We start from the raw sequence: 24993 nt of genomic DNA, 5'->3' as shown, positions 1-24993 counted from the left end.
AGTATGGACTCCAATCACTGTCCTTTATTATTAGAAGGAACAACCATTCAATCGACATACAGAGGATTCCGCTTTGAATCTTATTGGATCTTTATGCCGGGCTACATGGAAACTGTCCAAAAGGCATGGGATCAACCTCTAAACATTGTAGACCCAATCTTGCGCATGAACATCAAGCTTTAACAGAACAGCTAAGGCTCTTAGGATTTAGGTGTGCTGTTCGATTGGAAACGTCAGGCTCAGACTTGCAATAGCATGTGAGGTCATTTACAGACTTGATCTAGCGCAGGAAAATAGACTTCTAATTCAAGAAGAAAGAGAATTAAGGAAATTCTTAAAGCAAAAGGACATTGGACTAACGGCCATAGATAGGGCAAGGATGCGGCAGCACTCAAGATTAACGTGGATCCGAAACGCAGACACGAACACAAAAAAATTTCATATCAAAGCGAATGCGAGATGGAGGAAACACTTCGTCCAATCCCTGCAAACATTTACCAGGTATGCGATCACTGCACACCAAAAGGAGTCCGAGTTGTTCAAGTACTTCTCCACCCAACTCGGCACACATAAAAGAAGAGAGCTCAGCCTACGTTGGGAAAACCTTGTATATCAGGCCATAGACATGTTAGTTCTTGAAGAACCGTTCAATGAGCAAGAAATATACGAAACCATCAAAGGAATGCCAATGGAGAAATCTCCGAGCCCAGATGGATCCACATGCCTTTTTTACAAAAAAAATGTTGGCCCATTATTAGAAGCGATCTGATCAATGCCGTCCATGCCTTCTGCAATCTCAAAACGACAAACCTTGGCCTAACCAACAATGCAAACATAATACTCCATCCAAAACGAGCTGATGCCATGGTAGTGGGTGATTACAGGCCAATTGGTTTGATTAACAGCTTCTAAAAAATCCTCACCAAGCTGTTGGCAAATCGTTTAGCGCCTAGACTCAATGACATAGTCTCTCGTAGCCAAAGCGCTTTCATAAAAAAAAAACGAAGCATCCATGACAATTTTTTATATGCCCAGAACGTGATCAAAGAGTAGCACAAGAGCAAACAACCATCCCTATTTATAAAACTCGACATCTCAAAGGCTTTTAATTCTATAAACCGGCCCTATCTTCTTGAGGTCATGACGATGCTTGGTTTTGGACAACGATAGAGAGACTGGATATCCTTCCTTCTGGCGACCTCTTCATCTAGAGTGTTTCTCAATGGAGCCTCTGGCAAAGACATAAGGCATGCAAGGGGTTCACAACAAGGGGGTCCCCCTCCCAGATGCTCTTTATCTTAGCTATCGATCCTTTGCAAAATATCATCTCACTCGCGGCGCAACGGGAGATAATCCAAGGTCAGCCTTGTTACGCTGCTCTCTCTACCCAGATGATGCAGGCATTTTTGCAAACCCCGATCGAGATGAGCTCATAGCCTTCAACGAGCTACTCAAGGCCTTCACCAAATGTTCAGGTCTCGAGACAAACCTCAACAAAACTGAGATTTTTCCGATTAGATGCTCGGAGCTACTAATGGATCAAATCCTACAACACTTCCTGGGAAAAATAGGGCAATTCCCGTGCAAATATTTGGGCCTCCCTATGCATACAAGAAAAATCCGTAGAGCTGATGTTCAGTCGCTTGTTGACAAATTGAGTGCTAAACTCCCGGGATGGAAGGGGAAAATGTTGGCCCCATTAGGCAGAGAAACACAGGTAAAAACAGTCCTATCAGCACAACCTATTTATCACCTCAATGTATCCCCCCTTCAAAAGTGGCTTGTAAAGAAAATAGACCGCATACGCCAAAGCTTCCTATGGAAAGGAGAAGAACCAGAGAAGGTCAGTGGGGGTCATTGCTTGGTTAACTAGGACACAATTTGTAAACCAAGGCAGCTGGGCGGTTTAGAAATCCCCAACCTCCAACGATTTGCAAGAGCGCTACACTTAAGATAGCTATGGTATACGTGGAAGGACAAAGCAAGGCCATGCATTGGAATGCTAGTCCCTTGCGATCAGACATACCTAGAACTCTTCAATGCTTCCATAGTGGTCTCAATAGGAGATGAAAAGAAGGCCTCGTTCTGGCAATCTAGCTGGGTGCAGGGTCAAGCCCCAAAGAATATAGCCCCCCCTGCTCTTTGGCAAATCTTGGAGAAAAAAACAAACTAGTTTGTATGGTGCTGCCGGAGCATAAATGGATAAGAGACCTCAACCACATTGACACACATGAGGAATTGGAACAACTAGTAAGTTTGTGGGAGGCTCTATAGCAGGTATCCATTGATGAGACACAACCAAACTCAATTATATGACGATGGATGTGGGATGGTGCCTACACAACAAAGAGTGCATGCGACATCCAATTCACTGGCATGACCAAAACATACAACATGAAAAATGTCTGGCAGGCGAAGACTGAGCCAAAGTGCAAATTCTTCACATGGATTCTCTTACAAAACAAAATTCTAATGGTGGACAACCTTGCTTTCGAAGAGGATGGCCACACATCCATTTATGCAAACTGTGTAGATAGGTAGATGAAACCCTTGTTCACCTATGTAAAGAATGCTCATTCACATCAGCAGTATGGAATTGCATCACAAACTGGGTACGGCTCCGAGGATTACTAGCCCTTACCGAACATCAAATAGTGAGAAGATGGTGGTAGGGAGCAAACAAGAAAATGGACAAAGACATCAGAAGAGATGGCAGTGGAATCATCATATATTTTTGGTGGAACATTTAGAAAGAAAGAGACCGAAGAACTTTCTAAAATGAAGTGAAGTCGGTGGAAGAGGTTACCTCCATGATCAAGGAGGACATTGAACAAAGACGAAGAGCTTTTGGTGAAGAGCAAATTGCCTGGTAATTTGACATCCTTCCAGATTAGATCCTTCTTCAGTTCTATATCTTCACATATGTCACATTGATACTCCTTCATGTCTTTTTTCCGTGCTTTTGTTCCATATCTTTTCCTTTCTGGCCTCTGTAAATATTTTGCTCAACTCCTTGCTATGAAAAAATCAGTAAGGCTCGTGTCATCGTTTCGAAGAAAAAAAAAATTGCTGGCAGCCTAGCAAAATGAGGTTAGTCTGATGGCCATCTATGCGTGATGTGAGCTCGCAACCAGTTTGTCTAATGTGTGTTCACGCAGGCGATCTGGGCACAAATCGCAACATTGGCCACATGTGTCATCATGGAACATGGATCTGTCTAACTGGCTTCCTGCACCAAGTTTAAATGATCTTTTAATAATGGAATAAAAATATCTCAGCCGCTGCATCCGAAGATGCACGCAACCGTGATGCAGACTCCATCTACCACACAATCACAATTCACCAATTAAACAAATGAGATTTAACAAATAGATAATGTTCATTAGCAAATACTTTTTTTGTTGCTAAACCTCTACCCGTATTTGGCAGAGATGTCCATAATAACTATCTCCAGATGATGGCATGCAATATGCATTGTACCCCGTCCCTCCTTCTTGTCACGTCCTAATTCCTTAATCATGTCATTAAGCATCATGTTTAATGGTTAAGCATTATGATTACTTGTTAATTCTTTTGGTGGATTAGAAATTCGCTATGAGTTATGAAATACCAGATATTAGACTTTTTCATTTAGTTTGAGTCTCGCCTAGTCTTTTGGGTAAATAAAAGAGAGAAGGAATTGAGTAGGGATAGAAATGTTTTTCAGCTGTAATATTGTTAGTCTCTCCAACACGTGGGACCCATCTGGCCGGCCCCACCACCTTTTCCTCTCTTTGGCAACAACAGTCCACCCCTTCTTCTCTCTCACCCTCACCCTCTCCCTCACTCACCCAACCGAGCAGCAAGAGCAGAGTTGTTGCGCTCCTCTCCCTCTCTCAATACTCTCTCATTCTCCCTCAAATCTCCCCTTCAAGCACTGGGATTTTAGGTATGCATGTATTACCATTAGATTCCCCACCTCTCTAGCTCTCTATCCATCCAAGAGTTTCTCACATGCATGAAGGTTTGTAGGTTTTGCAAATCAAATTCGTCACCTTGCTTCACTGCATTTTCAGCAATTCTATCATCCTCTCCGCCGAGCTTTTCATTCGTTTTCTCCATCCCCGACGGTCACCAACTTGGGCAAGGGACTTTGGGTAAGTATTCTAGGACCCCATGGTAGCAATGCACGGTTTTAGCTCGGTTTTGGATAGGTTTGGAGCTGTGTTGCGAGTGGCGAAGCGCATTTTCGTTCTTGAGGTTGCAGATCTAGAAGAGATATTTGAATGAGTTAGAACTAGTGAATCGAGCTTGTAGAGTGAGCAATGTAGGTTTAGAACCAATGCTTTAGTGCCCTTGCATGTTTATATGGTTGGATTTCGACATGCAAGATGAATCGGCAAAGAAATCGTCATAAAACACCTTTCTGCAGGAACCTGGAGGTTCCGGGTGAATCCCGGAAGTTGCAGGTGAGCCCAGTCTTTTCTACCACAACATTCGTGTTTTTTAGCATGTAATTTAAGTTTAGAAGCCTGGTACTAGTGCTTATATATGTTTAGGTGAGTTAAGTTTTACATGCACGTTGAATCGACCGCGAGAATCGTCGCAAAGTTCATATCTGCTAGAACCCAGAAGTTACGAGTATACCTGGAGGTTCCGTGTAATTCATTTTAGAATTAACCGAGCACCCTCGCTAGGAGTAATACCCGGAAAATTCGACCGAACCCGGAAGATCTGGACTGGTTTGAGTTAGGATTTAACCGAGAATCCCCACTCGGAACCCCACCTGGAGGTTTCAGCCCAACCTGGAGGTTCCGTTCTGACCCGGAACTTCTGGATGCCTGTCAGTTTTTCCAATGAAGTTAAGTTCGCGAACTTTCTTTGTTCCTTCGCGTGTCTTGTACTCTTAGCTTGTTTTTATGATACATCCTTTATGGTTATGCGTCATGTAGCATATTTCATGGCATCTCTTTCATGCTCATCATTGCACGCGTTCTTCTTTAGTGAATGAAAGACCGGAGGGTAATACGGGCGTGATCAAGGGTGAACCGGATTTCGTTGCTGTTGATTGTGATCAAACTGAGCACCAACGCAAGCATCTAAGCATACTCTACCCGTTACTTTGGATCATATGTTGTCTTTAATTTGATAAGGTATGCTATATGTATGTCATGCATGATAGTTAGTCGAGGTTGGGTTTTTTTTTAGAATAAATACTAATTGTTGCATTACCCTTCCTTGGTATTGTTGTCCTTTGATCCATTGTAACCCTGAGTATAGCACTCAATGGTCTAACTTAAAATGAATACGTTATGGTTAGCAAGGCTTAGGTCTTCAGTAGAAATTGAGCGATGGTTCGACCATCGTTCGTAAGCTTAGGGTTTATTTTTATTCACAAAGAAAATGATGATGATGGGATGCGTATTTTCGTGAGGACGAGACTAGATTCTGGAGGGCAATAGGGATGGCTCGAGAAGGGAGTCTCAGATGCTATAGGCTCCCTTGAATTGTTTAAGCATCGTCCGTTGTGTAGTTGGCTTTAGCACTTCCGTACTTACCACATATCGATATAATGGTAGATAAGCCGAATACTTTTTGTAGCTGTGATCTTTTGGCTTGTGGGTCTACGGTGTCGTGGGTATAATAGGCTTGTAGAGGTAACGTCGTAAATGTGTTGTGGGCATAATATGCTTGTAGAGGTATCTAGTTTACTCGAGAAGTAGTTCTAGTTACCTCCACACCTTTAGACGTATCTAGGGTGCTCTGGGAGTAGCCATAGTGGACCTCAGCACCTATAGGTGCATGTTCAAATGGTCGGGGCTCAATTAGAAAAGGTTGACATGGGTACCCCTTATGTGCACTTTAGTGGGTGACACAAGCCGAATGGTCCTTATGTCGTGTGGGTAAAGAAGTATCTCTCTATATGGTGTAAAAACAATTCGAATTGCCGTGCTCTCGGTTATGAGCATGCTTCTGTCCATTTACATAAATCGTGGAATTTCGTTATTGGGATGTTGTGATGGAATGTTTGGACATAGATGGTGATGTTGATGAAGAGTTGACATAGTACAAGTTACAGTTAGGATATGTTGATGATATCTGGATACCATGATATTTTGGTTAGGTGTAGATGCTTACACTTGAGTTAAAATCGTGTTTGCATTATAAATTCATTTAACCCCTTTTGGGCGAATCCTTGCTAATATATCTAATTGCATTCTTCTTGAAGTCGGGCTATTTATAAGTGCATATTATGAATTAAGTCTTGAGAGTACCTTCATATTCATGTGCTTTGTTTGCTTTTAAGGTGAGGAAGATTTAGTTTTTGGCTACTTTACATCTGTCGATATTGGTGGCGGGCAGGAGTAGTGCCGACTACTCATATGTGGATATTTTGAGGGTGTTGCCTTAGGGTAATAGCGCCAACCATCTTTTGCCATTATCTGACTTATTCCGCTATGTAGCTACTCTAGCAATGTTTGAGTTATGTATTTTGATGTAAAATTTAATCTACTTAAAGACTTGTAACTTAATTTAATTACTCGCTCTTTATTATGTCCTGTGATGATGTGCTTGTTGTAAAAACGTATGTTCTGATCTGAAAGTAAACACATGCTGGGACTATCAGAATGATATTCTGGTTAATCACTGTAGTAGTTGTCATATTAATGATCGACTCAGTGATTAATTAGATTACTATTTGGACAGTTCCCCACACTTATGTGGCAATGTCCAATATCTAATCTAGTGTGTAGCATTGAAAATAACATACATAGAGGAGTTAATTTTTATTTTTTATACTAAGAGGAGGTTATAAGCTAAAAGTGGTTTATAAAACTCTCCAAATAAACTTAGCAAAAATATAATAAAAAATATTGAATAGTTTCATTGATATAAAAAAACAACGCTTCTCGTTACTCGGCTCTTGCAATGAAATGAGGTTTAAATGATCGGTGGACGGCAGTTGTCAAGGCAGCGGCAAAAGGCATGAGCGCAAAGACCTGCTCTCCCTCATGATTCTTCTTGCTGGTCGATCTAGCTCCAGAGGAACAAAAAAACGTGACTTCTGGAATTCCAACAGGATTATTCAACGGTTTAAAGATTACACAAGGAGCTAGTGCACCGCAGGTGCCATTTGTAGTCCCTTAAGTTTTCGTTTTCTCTTTTCTGGGGCAGCCCTTGTCCAAATTTTTTGTTTTTATTTTTCTAGCTTATTTTTTAAGAGACGGTAAGAGAATTGCCGAATATATATTAGAAGGAACAAACAAACAAAATTTATTGAAAGATTTTGTTGCACTTCATTTTTATCTTTTGCGAGAATTGTTTTTATTTTTCTAGTTTATAAAAACAAAAGCAGAAACACATCTCGGCCTACACCATCAGGTCCGATAGTATTAAAAGCCGGCCCAATAACAATTTGAGACAAACATAGAGTGTCCCGCCCAACCATGAAAACCGAATCATATTACCAGTTCTCAGGAAACTGATTTTTTTTAAAGTGCAAATCTAGAGGTCTGCCACCTGTTTGAAGAGCGATAGGATAAAAATAAAAATAGGATATTTCAATGCTCTTAAAATTTAAAATATTATTGAAATAATTATGAAAAATCGAGAAAAAATTATGTAGCGTAAACCATGCTATCATTTAGTTTTCCAAAAATTGTCAACCTATCATCCGTTCTGAATATGCATTTTTTTCAGCACATGTTAATACGCGGGATCTGAAATCCACCCAATTTGGTGGCTCAGATGACAAGGAAACTGATACAGAACGGGCCGAGCTAGCGTCACGCGTCCGTCCTTCCGCTTGCCAGCAGTCCAGCACACGTGTACCGCCTTTGCCAGGACGCGTGACCTTCTCCCCAGACCCTGGCACTTTCCAGCGAGAACGTCGAGATGTGCACTCTCCGTAGTCCCTACTTTGAAAATCGCATTTCTCTTTGTTTATTTGGATTTTTTCTGGCCAGATTTCCGGCTTGAAAGATTAAAAGAAATAGGGAACGAATGCGAGCGAGGGACGAGCAGGGCAACGTGCAAACATGTAGACTCGCACGCAGGCAATGCGGGCTGCAGCTATAGATCATCTTAGTAATCCAGATAGGATGCAGATACTGGGTATTAATATATATAATGTGGAACGTTTGAAAAAAATGAAATCAACATATTTTTTGGGATTCACGTAAGTGGATCCTCCTGCTGCTGCGCGGAATGTGCAGAAGAACTGTCAAAAGGCATGCTGCTCTGGTTAAGCGAGGTCCAGCGTGACCTACTAACACACCGTACAACGCCATATTAGTTGTGAATGGATTATCAGAATCGTTCATTTATATTAAAATTTATATTAAAATAATATATAAAAAATCATAGATTAAATAAAAATAATAAAAATAAAATCAGATTAGATAAATGGACGGAGAGATAACCCACTACCTACATCAGTTGCCTACAGTACAACCATCTGTCGCGGCAGAGCACATTCCGTGCACAGCTCTGCAAGTTCCTTCGAGAGAATACAATGCCTGCCGGCTGCCGTTGCCGTCCACGCGTACTTGGTTCGTCCTGGTGTGCCGTTTCTACTTTCCAGGCGGACGACGCGGACGGCGCACTCGTATCTGCGCCGTGGTTGCTACCGCTTTAAAACCACAAGAGCGGACGTTGTTGGCCAGCATGGCTCTCCAGCTCGTTGCGAGGCTTCCCACATGGCGCTCCCATCTCGCCTTCCTCCACCTCCAAAGGTATCCCGGCCTCCCGATCCTTAATTCCTGCGTCTTCGTATTCTGTAACGGCTCACATCCCTTCTCTCTCTGCACTTCGCAAACCCGTTCGATCTGCAGATCCTGCAAACTTAGCACGCGAGTGAGGATGGCGTCGCCGTCGTCGCCGGTCGACCCGTCGCTGGAGACGGAGGCCCCCCTCGCGGCCGTCACGAGGGAGCGGAGGCTCAACCCCGACCTGCAGGAGCAGCTTCACAAGCCATGTAAGCAACTCCATCTTTCTTCTTCGCCTAGTTGGCATTCTATATATGTATTGCACTCATAGTGTCAACGAGATGTGAGATAAACCATTGTTCATCTAATCTCGACTAGTCGAGGAGAAGAAGAGATCATCGTTATTTCTAGAACAAGCGTTGAGAGACAATACTGACTTTTCTGTGATTAGGAGAACCGTAATCCTGCTCTAGCGCATTGATTGTTTTTGTCCCCCGGGCTTGCAGATCTCGCAAGGGCTCTCGCGGCGGTGGACCCGAGCCACCCGCAGGGGACCAAGGGGCGCGACCCCCGCGGCATGAGCGTGCTTCAGCAGCACGCTGCCTTCTTCGACCGCGACGGCAATGGGATCATCTACCCCTGGGAAACTTTTCAAGGTAGGTGACTAACTGAATCACCTGACGCGATCGATCTCGCGATCGATCAGCCTTTCTCATTTCAGACAGGCAGTCAGAAAGCATAGTTCATAGGCTTTTTTCATGAGCAGTAGCGTTGCGTGCAAATTGACGTAATTGTTCAGTTTATCAGTTTATGAATAGCAGATAAGAAGAGCCTACGCCATTGCTTCTACTGTTGTATCGATACCCTCTTGTGCCTCCTTGCTTTTCAGGCCTGCGAGCCATAGGGTGTGGGTACCCTGTATCCTTTGTTGGCTCTATACTGATCAACCTCGTCCTCAGTTTTCCCACTCAGCCGGTAACATTCTCTTGGCCTCTGTACTTGTTTAATTTTTTTCTTGCAAACCTGCTGTAGCTTTACTCTCACCTTGTTAGCCTGGAATGAATCATCTAAATCAAACTGTCCTTACTCACCCTTGGGACATTCAGACATTCAGTTTATGGGGACGTCTTGATTGTCAAGTCATTTTTTTTGTAAGTGAGAAAAGAAGACACCTCTAGCTGGTCTCTGCAATGATGTTGCTTTAGAAAAGCTAACATACATCGTTGCTTAGCTTGGACCTCATCCATTGCCGATTTTTGTATACTATAAGTTCATGTCTACTAAATGTTCCTTTTGAATGTAGGGATGGATACCTTCCCCTTTGCTGTCCATCCATATAAAGAACATCCACAAGGGTAAGCACGGGAGTGATTCTGAAGCCTATGATACTGAAGGGAGGTATGTACACCTAACACATTTCTAACTGTCTAAGTCATGCTCTTTCTACTGAAAGGCCACAAATTTAATATCGTTCTAGCCGTAAATTTCTAACTAATTTTTACTTGGTCCTGTACAGGTTTGATCCATCAAGATTCGATGCTATATTTAGCAAATATGGGCTAACTCATCCAAATGCTTTGACAAAAGACGAGTTGATGTCGATGCTTAAAGGAAACCGCGATATGTATGATTTCCTTGGCTGGTGAGACATAGTTGAATTAGCAATGTTTTTGTTAACCAAATTTCAGTCTTTCCTTGAATCAACCAACTGTCAGTTAATATTTCAACAATTGGTTCTTCTTATAAGATGTTTATTTCTGTTAGTACTACATAAACTTGATTGTCGAGAGAGAGAAAATGGTGATACACACTTGAGTCTCAACACAGAATCTATTCAAATATCTATTTAATCATTCAAATTCAGGTTGTAAACTACTCCTAACATACATTTCACAGAAAACATTACTCGTACTTTTCATTGATTAACTAAATTATGAATGCACTCGTCGTCCAGCTTGAAATTTGATCTCAAAGTTTCATTTTCGAATGTTTCTCATATGATGTTGCGCTCACAGGGTCGCTGCCGCTGGTGAATGGCTGTTGCTCTACAGCGTGGCAAAGGATAAAGATGGCCTGTTGCAACGAGAAACAGTTCGGGGCGCCTTTGACGGCAGTCTATTTGAGCGACTGCAAGATAAGAAGAAATCCTCCTGAATGCGCCGAAGAGTTCCAGCTCAACAAAGGGTTGGCAGTACAGCATTAGCACTTTACCATTGAGTTGTATTCAAAACTTCAAATAAGGAATACTTCTGCATTATAGAAAACAAGAACTTGAAATGTTCAATCGTCATACCTTGTGTATATTTGGGCTTCCTTTATAGGTTGTAAAGACTGGTGACTCTGTAACAGGGGGTGAATTATGGTTTCTAAAAGCTATTCGGCATTAAAACAATAAGATAACCTAATTACATTTATATCTAAATGTGCTCTAAATTTATTTAGTGTGTCTACTATATCGCAATAAAGTTTTACATCATAGGTTTTAATCCTAGTGAGAAACTAAGTTGAAATGTGGCTTGGTTTATTTGTAATAAGTGATTGACATGGTTTTTAGTTTGGTTTGTTGTTTTTTGAGATTTTATGGGTATGATTATGTATTGCAATTATGATCATTACTAACCAAAGTTGTGAAGAAAATAGAGTTGACAATTTTATTTTCGAGTTCAAGAAAATTGCATACACCGGATGATCCAGCACTCGGGAAAATGATCTCGCCGGATGTTCCAGCGGACTGATGGGATACACGCCAGAGCATTCTAGGAGGAGGCGCTCAGGTGCTCATCGCGCTGGATGACCCGGCGTTGGGCAGAAGTACACGTTGAAGCATTTATACCAGAGAGGTTGCAAATTGGCTCTAGCATATTGAGCAGATTTGGACATCGTTACCCTCTCACCAATGTCACCGATCATCAATTGTGGGGGATATGCTTGCTAAATGGGTCGAGGAGACTCGCGCTATGAGATGATCTCCCCTCAAACGCTACTGGTGTAGGCTCGAAAGTAGTTGAAGTGGAAGTAGAGTCTGCAGGACCTTTTGCCGGTGTCAAAGAAGCAGGAGCTAGCTCAGAAGCACGTGTGATGGCCGGAAGTAGCTTATCATCACCAAGAGCTAGAAGATCATCATCTATAAAGATGCTTTCGCTCATTTCCTGATCACCTGCACACTCAAGAACAGGGCTAGCACATGGAGTTGATTCATCAAAGGTCACGTCACATGATTCTATGATGGTGTTAGCGTCAAGAATATAAACCCTGTAAGAATGATCATGAAGAGAATACCTAAAAAAAATATAATCGAAAGAATACGACTCGAACATGTCAAGATTGCCACGCATTAAGATGAAGCAACGGCATCTAAAAACTCTCAAATGAAAAACTTTCAGCTTCCTTCCATAGTGCAACTCATAAGGAGTCACATTCAAAATCAAGCGCAAGAAAATCTGATTGGAGATATAGCAAGCTGTGCTTATAGCCTTTGTCCAAAACTTTCTAGGAGTACTATGCTCATCAAGCATCGTCCTAGACATTTCAACCAATGTCTGATTTTTTCTTTCAACCACGCTTTTTTGCTGAGGAATGCGTGGGGTAGAAAATTGATGCTCAATGCTATATCCAAGATAGAAAGCATAAAAAAGATAGTTCTTAAACTCGGTGCTATTATCACTATGAATTGCTTTTAATGCATCAGGAAGTTTATTAAACAATCTCAAAGCTAAGCTCTAAAATTGTGAGAACACTTCATCCTTGCTTACAAGAAAGAAAACCCAAGAGTAGCGAGAGTAGTCATCAACAATAACAAGTACATACCATTTTTCACCCGCCGAACAAACTCGGGATGGACCAACAGTATCCATATGGAGAAGTTCTCTTGGTCGTTCAATCATCACCAGATTAACTGGTAGGTGAAAGGCGGCAACCATCTTGCCATATCGACAAGGAGCACAAACAAGGTTATTCTCAAACATGAGCTTGGACAACTCTCAGATCAAGCCTAGGGTAATCAAATGAGAAAGCAAATCAAAGCTCATGTGCCTTAGCCTCCTATGCACATCCAAAGCTCAGAAGAAGGTTGAGCAATTAAAAAATGAGAAGAACCATGAAACTCAGAAAAATTAGCTCTAAAAACTCTCCCAACTCAAGAAATCCGACAAACCAAAGCGTTTAACGAATCAATAACTCGAGAAGTATCACATTTGAAATGCACTTTCAAGTTCTCATCCAACAACCGAGATACATAAAACAAATTGTATCCCAGATGCTCCACTAAAGCCACATCCTTGAGAGTGAAACTCACGTTCACCTTTACCATAGCTTTGGCCTTCACTATTCCCTTTCTATCATTCCCGAATGTGATGTACTCGTGTTGTTTCTTCGGGGTGAGGTTGGAGAACTATGATGCATCTCCGGTCATAAGGCGCAGACAACCGGAGTCAATGAGCCACTTGTTCTTCAGGCCTCCGCCTGCCACCTACATATGAGAAGAATAATATGTGGATGCCTTAGTACTGAGATTAGACAGATACCTCTTGGGAATCCAGTACTGGGTCATCCGCCCTGAAGCAGTAAAAGCATGTGCATGCGAGTCAATACTAGCACACTGAGGGTGAGTACCACAATAAGGAAATTGTGGTCCACCAAATTGCTGCGACTCAAAGCCTCTAACACAGAAGCCAAAATCATATGAATCATGGTAAGATCCACGCTGGGCACCACCCTTATGAGGAAACTGAAGAGCACTGAAACCCATGAGTAAGAGTGAAGAAAATGCTCATGTTCACCAAAAGAGGGGCGGTACATGTCCCGAGTACTCCACTCCCACTCATGCCGCTCATCCCTCCTACGGTGAAAGCAAAAACCAACTAGGTAACCTTCTCTCTAACAGTAGGTGTAGTGGTAGCGTCTGTTAGAAACTTGACTACCGCTCACTCTAGACTCTCTCACATGGCTTTCATCTTAAACTGTGAAGCTCTCTTGGGTTGTGGTGTGGGTTTCTTCTTGGTGGGTTGTGGTGTGACATTGATTTTGAGAAACCAACTTGAAATGTGCCTTGATTTATATATGATGAGTGATTGATAAGGTTGCGGATTTGGTTTGTTGATTTGTGAGATTGCATAAGCATATATATGTACTGCAATGATGATCATGACTAACAAAAGTTGCAAAGAAAATGGAGTTGGCATTTTGTCTCTGAGTCTAGGAAAATTGCATACGCCGGATCGTTCAACGCTGGGCAATTTGTACACGCTGGATGATCCGACGCTCTGAAAGACTTCATGCTGGAGCTTTTCAACTCAAGCAAAAAGGTTAAGTACACGCTGGATGGTCCGGAAATGTGCAACAGTACATGTCGGAGTACTTCTTGTAGAATGGTTGCAAGATGACTGGTCCGGAGAAGATGAACATGTCGGATGCTCCGACATTTAGATGAGTTTCACCCCGAAGCATTTCAATTCTGAGGGAAAATGTGAAATGCACGCTGGATGGTTTGGCAATGGAACATTATGCACGCAGTGCAATTTTTCCAAAGAGGTTGCAAAGTGTGTATGGAGATGTTCAGCGCGTCGGATGGTCCGACGATGAGCAGCATAAATGACGAATGATTCGTCAGAGTTTTTTGTGCAGAGAGGTTGCAAGATGGACGGTCTGCTGGATTGAACACATCGGATGATCCGCGTTGCGGAGGTGACAATGTCAGAACATTCGGCGTTCACGATTTTTCTGATATGTGCTTTGAACTGAGGATTTTTTTATTATGGACTAATCTATAATAGAGTTGGAGATATGCATTTCCTTGTCTCATGTTGTGCAGGTGATGGATGCAACTTGGTAATCGACGGCGGGATGATCGGGGCCAAATGAGGTGCTTGGTGCTGGACAATCGAGGAGGTCGGGTAGAGTTAAGGGTGATCCTAGTTGTGCATATGGAGGTTAAGCAAAACATGAGAAGATGGATGAAGATGATGTGTTGATAAAGTCAAGCGAAGGGGATGCCGGTGCAAGTGATAAGACGGCCCGAGGGATCGGGAGCAGGAGAAACTTGTCGACGGTCAAGATTGCAAGACGGAGTATACGTGTCGATATCGAGATGCTCGCTTGAGGTGAAACCAAGTGACAGTGAGTCACGCTTTGAGAAGCATGCGACGTGGTTTTATGGTTTGGCCTCAAAACCGTGGAAGGATGGAGTGCACGTGGCATCATCGCGAAGCTTACATCGATGCGAAGCTAAGTCATGAACATGCCACGATCGTTCGATGGATGGAGCGAAAAAATGGACAAAAATACCCTGGTAGTAGGTAGGAGACTATAGGAAAGGAGGGCTATTTTGGGAACAAGTAAACTTAAGAGCCAATGCACCTACCTAGGCCTATAAATAAAGGGGTGGGACTGTGGGAGAGACTTAATCTAGCCATTTGAGTTTGTTTGCTAGGGGTTAAAGGGAAAGGAGAGATGAGTGCTTAGCCTATGTGTAGGTGAGAACTTTTTATGAGGAAAAATACTTTGTAATCTGTCTAAAAGAGGGTTGACCTTTGCAAGAAATAAAGTGCTTGTTTTCTCCGATGTTTGTATTAATTTCCTTCTAGTTTCCTTCTATTTGCTCCCTTACTTTGTTGCAAGTTTTTCCTTTTTGATTGTGATTTTCATTTTGGTTGTTGAGATAAAATTTCTCTACCTTGGGAAGTCATTCTCCTTGTTGCTAGAGACAGAAAAATTCACATACAAATGTACACAAGTGGGTCTTGATTTCCCTTGTCTCTAAATCATCAACTTGTAGAGTTTATTTACCGGGTGCCTATCTTTTTGGATCAAAGTGTTCTTCCTTCAAGTTGCAATCTTTTTGTGGTTACGACTCATGGAATAAGTTTCAATAGAACCTAGTGTTCATATACATTTATAAGAGCCATGCTTTCTTTGAGGATCTTTTAGTGCAATATCTTTTTCCTATGTTTTTGCTTCCACTCTTGGTTTTGAGATGCTTGGGTGACAAGATAAGAGAAGGCCATCAAAGAAATTTGTAAGGCGCCTATTCACGTCCCTCTAGTCATCATTCTTGGTCCTACAATTGGTATCAGAGTTAGTTTGATCACTTGTTGACTTTTACTGTCTTTGTGATCCTTAGGCGACAATGGAGAGACATGAAAAGATCCATTTCTTTGAAGGTCTTGACTTTTCATACTGGAAGGTGTGCATGGAGATTTATCTTTTAAGCCAAGAAAGTGTTATATGAGAAATCATTGATTTCAACTATGAGATCCCTGTTGTTCGTACTTCTCAGGCCCAAATTGAACAATATGGAAAGAACAACAAGGCTAGAAATATATTGTTCACCACGCAATGAGTTTGATAGAGTTCAATACCTCTGTACTACTCATGAGATTTTGTCCACTCTTAGTGTCTTTCATGAAGACACTAACCAAATGTCACACGCGATCTTTCAAAATAATAACCAGGTGCATTCCACATGTATGCCAGGATCAGTTTCATCATATATGCGGTGACATTATCGTTGATATACAGTTCTATATCGAACAAAAACAACTTTATTGAAATAAATACCAGTGTTTTAAACAACAGCAGAAGAACAAGAGGAAACTCCAACAAAACTTCAGGGCACACTATAGGTAATCGACTAAGGGCAATGCGACCTAGGACGCTTTGTCTTCATTGTAGTCTCCAACTTCCCTGATCTCCGTGTAGTCTTCTCCAACTGAGCAGCATTTATTATTCAAAAATAGTAAGTGTGAATACATATCGTACTATACAAGTGTAGGAAAGAATGACATCGGGCTCAAGTCAAAAAAGGTTAGATACTGGTTTACTGCACTAAGCAACCTTAACCTATAACTCCAACAACAGACATCCTAATTACTAAGTGTGAAGATATCACTTAAACAAGAAGAACATCTTATCGGATTCCATCCGACTACCAAAACTCACCAGATAATCCCATTACCTGACTACCCGACCAACCATACCAGATCCCTGATCCTAACTAATCAAGAAGAAGTCCAAGTCGCTCTTAACAGTGAGCACGGCTGATCGATCAGTTTTATACTCTGCAGAGTTTGCACACTTTACCCACAAGTTGTGATCAACTCTTTTACCGGTACCCGTCGGTACATTACACACTTCCGAGGTGTGCATCGAGAGATCACTATAAGGTCGTTACAAAGCTCTCGCCGACTCGTAAGCACCCACTGAGGTTTCACTGCTAACAGTGACTAATTAATTTTTAGGCATGAACAAGGATGATTCGTTGGAAACTTGCTAAATTTAGATGAATTTACAAAGTGGCTTGGAGTTAAGATGAAATTCGCTGAATAAGGTTTGAAATGATGAACTCTATTTGAATTATAAACACTGGAACGGAATTAACTATAGAAGCCAGGGGCTAACATGAAAATGTCCTAAATAGGAAACATGAAGATAGAAATAAAAGAGATAAAATGAGGGGGGTTTTGCAATTATGCATACCAACAGAGAGGGTAGAGAGAGCTGAATAGGGCGATCGCTGGCGGTCATTGACATCGACATGGGGCAGAAGTGAGTTTCAACAAATCGAGGAGAGCATGGTGTAGAATGCGAGAAGGCAAGCTCGGTTTTATGGTTGGTCTTGGCAGAGGAATCCCGAGGTAGTGGCAAAACAGTGACGAACGCTCCCAGGTTTAGTGGTGGCCATGCACAGACACAACGAAGAAGATGTGTGCGTTCCCAGAGATTTGCTGTGATATTCAAGAAATGGTTTGAACAAAAATATTCATATTTTCTGGAACACAATTATGTAGTGATGGTTTAGATAGGGTTTCACCTGAGAAGAAGATTGATCAATTGGAACGACATTGGAAGTTGGGATCGCGTTCTTGGTGGCGTCGTTATAGATGGCCGCATAGAAGATGTGACGTAACATACCGTGACGCGGTCGGTGCATCCAAACGGCTCCTGGTTTGATGGGTAACGCGAATGCGAACATCGGCTTATGCTTTGGGCGCAGCCAAAAATGGAGCAGCGCACATGACGATGTTGATCCCGGTGTCGTCTGTGATCCTCTCGGCAATCTACTTTGTCGAGTCGTGTGCTACAGAAAGGGGATCACCGTGGTGAAGGGGCTCGATGATTTGTGCACTGGATCGCTGGGAACGCTATCTGAACCAGCGCTGCACGCGCAAAACTCGTCCAGACTATGGCAACGGGCACGTCAATCGTGATCGCACTGGCTTCAGTGCTCTAATAGCCGATCTGGTTGGTGAGGGTGTGGGGAACATCCTGGGGCACGTGCTGGACAAAGGGTATGGCGATCCAACCTCTGGTAGAACGAGGAACGCCGATGCCATCCGCGATGGCGCAGCTGTCCACGACGACGACGACCGTGGTGGCACATATCGGGCTTTGGTTGGGCTAGGGGTTCGGTAAGGGATCACAAATGGCATCCATACAGGGGAAAAGAGGAGGGGAAGGTATTGGTCCGAGGTCCTCACCTTGCTGCGACGATCGGGGAAGAAGGATTCGCGGAGACGACGACGGCACTGGCGGTGGCGGCATTTGGCACCGATGGCACTGCGGCACAGTCCAAACGGGCAGGGGGTGTGGAGAGGATCCTCGACAATGTTGATGATACGCTATAGCACAGAGACATCATCGACGGTGGTGGGGCGACGGAGCAACTCCTCCATGGGCGATGACTCGTCGGAATGGTGGCGAACGGCAGTGGCGGTGGCGCACTGGTAGGGCAGCAGCAGTGACTATGGTTTGGGGGGAATGGGAAGGGGTAGGGGAGAGTGTGAAGCTCCTATTTATAGGCCCGGGTGCTGCTGGCCACAAAGTGGGGAGAGGAAACGGCCGGTGGTAGGAAACAGCCGGCGGTGGAAGACGAAACGAATGGGTGGAAGACGAAACAGATGGCTCGGGTTCGATGATGATATCTCCTCCGTCTGAACTACAAATTGTACGTTTTTGGACTCTATCTTGTAGTACTCGAAAAGATATATAACTTTGGTATTCATTGGAACTTCTGAAAATACCATCGTGATTTTCAAAAATGCATCACAAGATAAACTATTTGAACTCAGGCTTATCTACACAACACTGATTTCGGGGGCCATAACTTCTAACACAATTATCCAAATGGGGACTTCCATAGGAGCCAATCGAAGATCTCGATGAGACCTACAACTTTAGTATTGTCAAGATTTGTATTTGAGGCCGTCTTAAACTCCAAAATTACATGAGAATACAAGGCTATGAGATGACACCGATTGGACATTGTTTGCTGCGCTGACACATAAGCTAAATGGGTGACTTATCGGCCATGTGGATAGAGGGGTGGCTGGGCGATGAGGAGTAACTGGCAGCTGAAGTAATGGCCATTAGAGATAATTAGAGCATCAGTTTTGATCTTGAATTGAGGGGAATGAAGAGGGGATTGATGAGGGTATGAATGCATGCTACGTTTTGATAGCTAGTGGGTGCCAGTGTTGTCTAATTGCGCACTAATGCGAGCTTACGCGGGCGGTCATGGCGGATGGCAGAGAGAGGAGCGGATGGTGTCGTGAGGAGGAAGACGAGTAGATGGGGGGCGCGGCTTGGGCTGGGTTTTAGATAGGTTTCGGCCCAAGAGGGTTTAGGAATTTTATGAATTAAAGAATTTTCAAAAAAGCAAATACACTCAAATAAATCTAGAAAAATTCAGAGAGGCATTTTGGAAAGCTTTGAACCCAAATATTTTTTTTTGTCACCCAAAATAAACTCTTTTTAAAATACCAAATATTAGGAAAGGCTTTTAAATAAATAATAAAATGCTATTCTATTGTTTGAAAATATTCACATCCCAAAATTGAAATTTTAGGGTGTGACACCAAATCAAGGCACGACGCCAAAGCACGTATAATCAAGAATATCTGTCGGAGGATGAACTCCTCAAGCGGGGATCCGGAGGGACCCCCTTTGAGATTCGGCCAGGGGGATGATTTTGAATCTACCTCGTACGTGAATTAAATGCGAGTATGAGGGATGCAGGCGGGACGGATGATCAGATGCTAGTGAGAGTAAATGCTCGAGGGATTTAGACAGGTTCGGGCCGCACGGAGCGTAATACCCTACTCGTGTGTGTGTGCTATTATTGCTTTGGGAATGCCTCTCTGTGGATCTCTTGCGTTACAAGAATTTTTGTCTAAGTCTAGAGCTTCGGTCTTGCTTCGAGCTTCGTGTGTCCTGACTTCGTTAGCTTGTCTGCTTGTCGGAGTCTTGTTTGTTTTCAACTTGTTCTTCTCCGGGGTGTCCACCCCCTTCTTATACCGTCGAGGGGGCTTGGCATGCCCAGAAAGGAGGGCACGGGTCCCTATGAGCCATAAATGGAAAGCAACCATCATGGGCTGCAGCTCGGCGTTACAGGGGTTGAAAAGTACATCCCCAGCCGGTCTTGTCGCCCATTACGCACGGCTTTAGCCATTTGCAGGAGGGGGGGCCCATCGGGCAGCAGCCGAACCACCCCGCATGTCCGTTTGGTCAGAGCGGGCCTGACACAGCAAGGGGGCAAGTGATAAGCCTCAAGCCCAGCGATGATATCTCCAAGCCGCGCAGGATGACGTGCGATGGGACCCGTCGCATTAAATACCCCCACACCTCCCTGACGGGTGGTGGCAGGGACTGACAACAGGCGTGGGGGGAGTGGTTGGAAGTGACAGGCCACGCTCCTTCTTAAATGCAGCATCGGACCTCTCACCAATTGACACCTTACCGCTGAGCCCTTGTGGGGTCCACCGGTAAGGGGCTTCTCAGGTCCTTAGGGAACTCTGGGTGCTCGGGGACTACTATTTATAGCCCCGAGAGCCCTCTCCCGGATATGTCTCTTCTCGGTCCTAGGGGAACTCGGGTACTCGGGGACCACTGTTCATGGCCCCGAGCGCTCTCTCCCGAAACTGTGTCTTCTTGGGTCTCGGGGAACTCGAGTACTCGGGGATCACTATTCATAGCCCCGAGCGTCCTCTCCCGGAACTGTGTCTTCTAGGGCCTCGGGGAACTCGGGTACTCGGGGACCACTGTTCATGGCCCCGAGCACCCTCTCCCGGAACAGTGTCTTCTCGGGTCCTTGGGGAACTCGGGTACTCGGGAGCCACTGTTCATAGCCCCGAGCGTCCTCTCCCTGAACTGCCTTCTCGGGTCCTCGGGGAACTCGGGTACTCGGGGGGCCACTGTTCATGGTCCCGAGCGCCCTCTCCCGGAACTGCCTTCTCAGGTCCTTGGGGAAATAGTCCCGAGGGAAGGCGCCACGTGGCATTCTACTGTCCTGGTCTCGGGACTCAGGGACCCCTGGTTCCCATATCACCGACAATATCATATGTTCGTGTAAGACCCTGGTGAGTCTTTGGATGCTATTTTTGCTCGATTTGATAGAATTTCATCAACCTTAGATCCACTGGGGTTTTACCTTACTTTGATCATGAGAGGGCGATCAAGCTTATCTCTACTCTTGATCGTAGCATATATGAAGTGAAGATCTCAGGCATTGAGGAGTAATCTGGTTATGATGTATTGACTTGTGATTGACTCTTCAGCAAGCTCAAATCCACCGAGATAGCTAAGGCGGCTAGAATAGGCCTAGAAAACCCCTTGTCTCAGAACATGGTGTTGGTTTTAGGACCCAGATGAACATGGTGTCTCAGAACATGGTGCTTGCTTAAGCCTCCCACACAGTCATATCCCTCTATTTATAGCCCTATGGAGGTAGCTTAGCACTTAAATTTCCTTATTCCTAAAATACTACTATCTTCCAATAGCCTCCTACCTACCATCGGGGCATTTTAGTCTATTTTTCGCTCTGTTCATCGAACAATCATGGCTTCTTCATGACTTATCTTCGCTTTGACGCAAGCTTCATGATGATGCCACTTGTCTCGATGGAGTACACTCCATCCTTCCACGGTTTTGAGGTCAAACCATGAAACTATCTTGCACGCTTCTCAAAGTATGACTCACTGCCACTTGCTTACGTCTTAAGCAAGCATTCCGATGTCGATACGTGTACTCCGTCTTGTGATCTTGACCGTCGGCAAGTCTCTCCGGCTCATGATCCATCAGGCCGCCTTATCACTTGCACTAGCATCCCCTTCGCTTGACTTCGTCAACACGCCACCTTCATCCACCTTCACATGCTTTGCTTGACCTCCATATATATAGCTAGGACCACCCTTGACTTCGTCCAGCCTCCTCGATCGTCTGGCACCAAGCTCCACACTTGGCCCCGATCATCCCTCCGTCAACCGCCAAGTTGCATCCATCACCTGCACAACTAGACAAGCACACACATTTCTCTAATTCCATCTCCAATTAGTCAAAATCAAAATTCTCAGTTGAAAGAATCAATTCAGACAAATTGTGAACATCGAATGAACCGGTGTTCACCCCTTCTGAGCACTTTCACCCTTTCTGAGCACCGGACTATACGGCATGTTCATTTCTTCAGATCGACAGTTTCGCATCCTCTTTGGAAATATTAGTCTGGCGTGCACATCATCTCATCGCCGGACCATTCGGCGTGTGCGTCTCCACCAGACACCCATTTTGCATCCTCTCTGCAACAATTACTCCGGCGAAGTATCCGGCGTTTATTTCTTTGAGCGCCGGACCATCTGGCGAGTACAAGTCCACATTTCACAGATTCTATATTTGTTGCTTCTTTTGAGCCCTATGATGTTGGACACGCTCTTTCTGATTCAAATTGGATCAATGTCATTCATGAAGAACTAAAAAACTTTGAGAGAAACCAATTTTGGGTCCTTGTAGAACCACCTCCAAATATCCATACCATAGGCACCAAATGGGTTTTCAAAAACAAACAAGGGGAGGATGGGTCGGTGGTTAGAAACAAAGCTAGACTGTTGTGAATGCTTGTTTTTCTAGTTCGAGATTGAAGTTTGCTAGTTCTTAATGCTTGTATTGCTTCGGCACAAGTGAATGCTTATATGGTGGTCACTTTTAACATGATTCGGCTATGTGAAATTAAACGCACCAACAATTTTTCATGTTTAGCTTGTGTAGCTTCATGTTCTTGTGATATTGTATCTTTTTTGAGCCTTTGTGCGATTGTGAGCTCCACATTCTACTCTCCATAGCCATTTGACGTTTCTAACATTTGCAAATGCTTTGTGGTATACTTGTGAAAGCTCCTTAGAATTGCATGTTCATGCATTGCATGATGCGTTATCCTTGTTGTTTGCATTGCCAAAGGGGGAGAAAATATGCACTAAGCTTTTGGGGAGAAAATATGCCACAAAGAAAAATCTTGCACAATCAAAGAATCTTGCATAATAAAATCTATGCATTTATCAAAGGGGAATTTCGGCATATTTTTGCATCATAGATTCAACCTAGTGTATGTTGCATCATAGCATGGGAATAACTTGCAAAATTTGTTTTCTTGCAAGTACCTAAAAATTTCTTTACTGCAAATATGAGCAATTTGAAGTAGCATATTTTTGTGGATCGGATAGTCCAGTTTGTTGAGAACTTGGTGTTCTCTGTTAGCTGTGTGGGAGTTAGTCGGAAGTTCTGATTTGGATCGGAACCTCTGGTTTTGTGCCAAATCGGGGTTCTTGGTTTGGAGTTAGTTTTTAATCGGAAGTTCCGATCTAAACATCGAAAGTTCTGATATCTGGTTCTTAGCAGATCTGGGTTTATCTGTGAAGTTCAAATTTGTTGTTTTGAACTGATCGGAAGTTCCGATGTGGAGATCAGAACATCTGATGTGTGCTAGAAAATGTTGTAACGGCTAGTTTCTGATCGTTGGGATTCTTAGGATCGGAAGTTCTGATCTGGGGATCAGAAGTTCCAATCAGTGTAGAATCTTTCCAACAGCTAGTTTTTTTAGAGTGGGGGTATAAGTACCCCTTGGCCTCCTTGTGTGGGGATGATGTTTTTGGGTTGGCTTTATGCTGCTTGTGAGAAGTGTTAGAACTTGGTGTTCCACCTTTGAGTGCTCCCCTCCCCTCTCTATCAAGATTAGGTGAGATTCAAGCATTTGTGGCTTAGTAAGGATAGAGTAAGGTGTGTGTGGAGCTTGGGTGGCTCGCACGTGTCGCATTAGTTGCGTGTGTTTGACCACTCAGCGTTGATCATGCGCGAGTTCAGGAGTTTATTACTCTTGGAGACCACCGTCTCCTAGACGGCTCAGTGATGGATTGCCGGCGATCTCCTTAAGTGAAGATAGTGAGGAGACCCGGAAATAGTTGAGGAATTCACCATCTCCGGAGTGGAGGAAGAGTTCACCATAGTGGAGGCGAGGAGTGCATGTGTGCAACCTCGTGAGGAAAATCGTTGAAAAATACCCATCTCAAGTGTCACCGACTTCCTCAATGGAGACGTAGGATATCGGTGGATATCCGAACTTCAGTAACAAATTGTTTGTCTCTATGTTTCCTTACTCTTATGCATTACTTTGATATCAATGCTTGTATGCTTACTTGTATGCGCATTGAATTAATTTCATGTTATTCACTCTAGCTGTTTTGAACAGATCAGAACATCCGATCAGTGTGATCGGAATATTCGATTGGCTTGGATCGGAACATCTGATCAATAGGATCGGAACTTCCGATCATGGTTTCTTGTATACTTTTCTAGATTTGAATAATCTTTGTCACCCTAGGATTGCAACCTTCACATTTATTTAGGGTGATTGTGCACTAGTTGAGTCTAGTATATTTAGGTCTTTCACTTGTGAAAAATACGTTAGCTTTATTTTCGCTGCAAGTTTAGGCCAACTATTAAAAGGGGATGAAGTTTTGTTAAAACACCTATTCATCCCCCCTCTAGGCGACATCATTTTCCTTTAAAAAACAAGTGGCTCATCGACTCCGGTTGTTCGCACCATATGACCGGAGATGCATCATAGTTCTCCAGCCTCACCCCGATGAAAGGACATGAGTACATAACATTCGGGGATGATCGGAAAGGAAGAGTGATGGCCAAATGTATGGTAAAGGTGAATGAGAGTTTCACTCTCAAGGATGTGGTCTTAGTGGAGTATCTGGGATACAATCTTCTTGACAGGCTACAATGAATAGGGAGATATTGAGCTGAAATACATAGATACTCAACACCAGCTAGCCGATATATTCACCAAGCCTCTTGATGCAGTAAGGTTTGCTTTTCTGAGGGGAGAGCTTGGTGTGTGCCATCCCTGTGGTATCGTGTGAGGGGGAGATATTTTTGTACATACTCTATCTTATTTTTGTTGTATTTGTATTTCCATAGCATTATGTAAGATAATTATTATAGTTGAGCTTTGTATTATATGACTTTAGTATTTTCGATT

General features: G+C 43.5%; 1 protein-coding gene across 1 annotated transcript; it reads left to right on the top strand.

Moving 5' to 3' along the window:
* The first annotated feature begins 8629 nt into the window (after positions 1 to 8629).
* On the top strand, positions 8630 to 11256 carry LOC133914429 (peroxygenase-like). The gene is made up of 7 exons (XM_062357534.1): positions 8630 to 8714; positions 8814 to 8956; positions 9194 to 9343; positions 9577 to 9662; positions 9991 to 10085; positions 10204 to 10329; positions 10703 to 11256. Exons 1-7 carry the CDS (start codon positions 8647 to 8649, stop codon positions 10839 to 10841), a joined length of 807 nt encoding a protein of 268 aa, XP_062213518.1. The 5' UTR covers positions 8630 to 8646; the 3' UTR covers positions 10842 to 11256.
* The last annotated feature ends 13737 nt before the right edge of the window (positions 11257 to 24993 follow it).

Source organism: Phragmites australis, chromosome 4 (assembly GCF_958298935.1).
Source record: "Phragmites australis chromosome 4, lpPhrAust1.1, whole genome shotgun sequence".
NCBI lineage: Eukaryota > Viridiplantae > Streptophyta > Magnoliopsida > Poales > Poaceae > Phragmites > Phragmites australis.
Note: the sequence above shows the minus strand (reverse complement) of the source record. Positions and strands in the feature narration are given on the sequence as shown.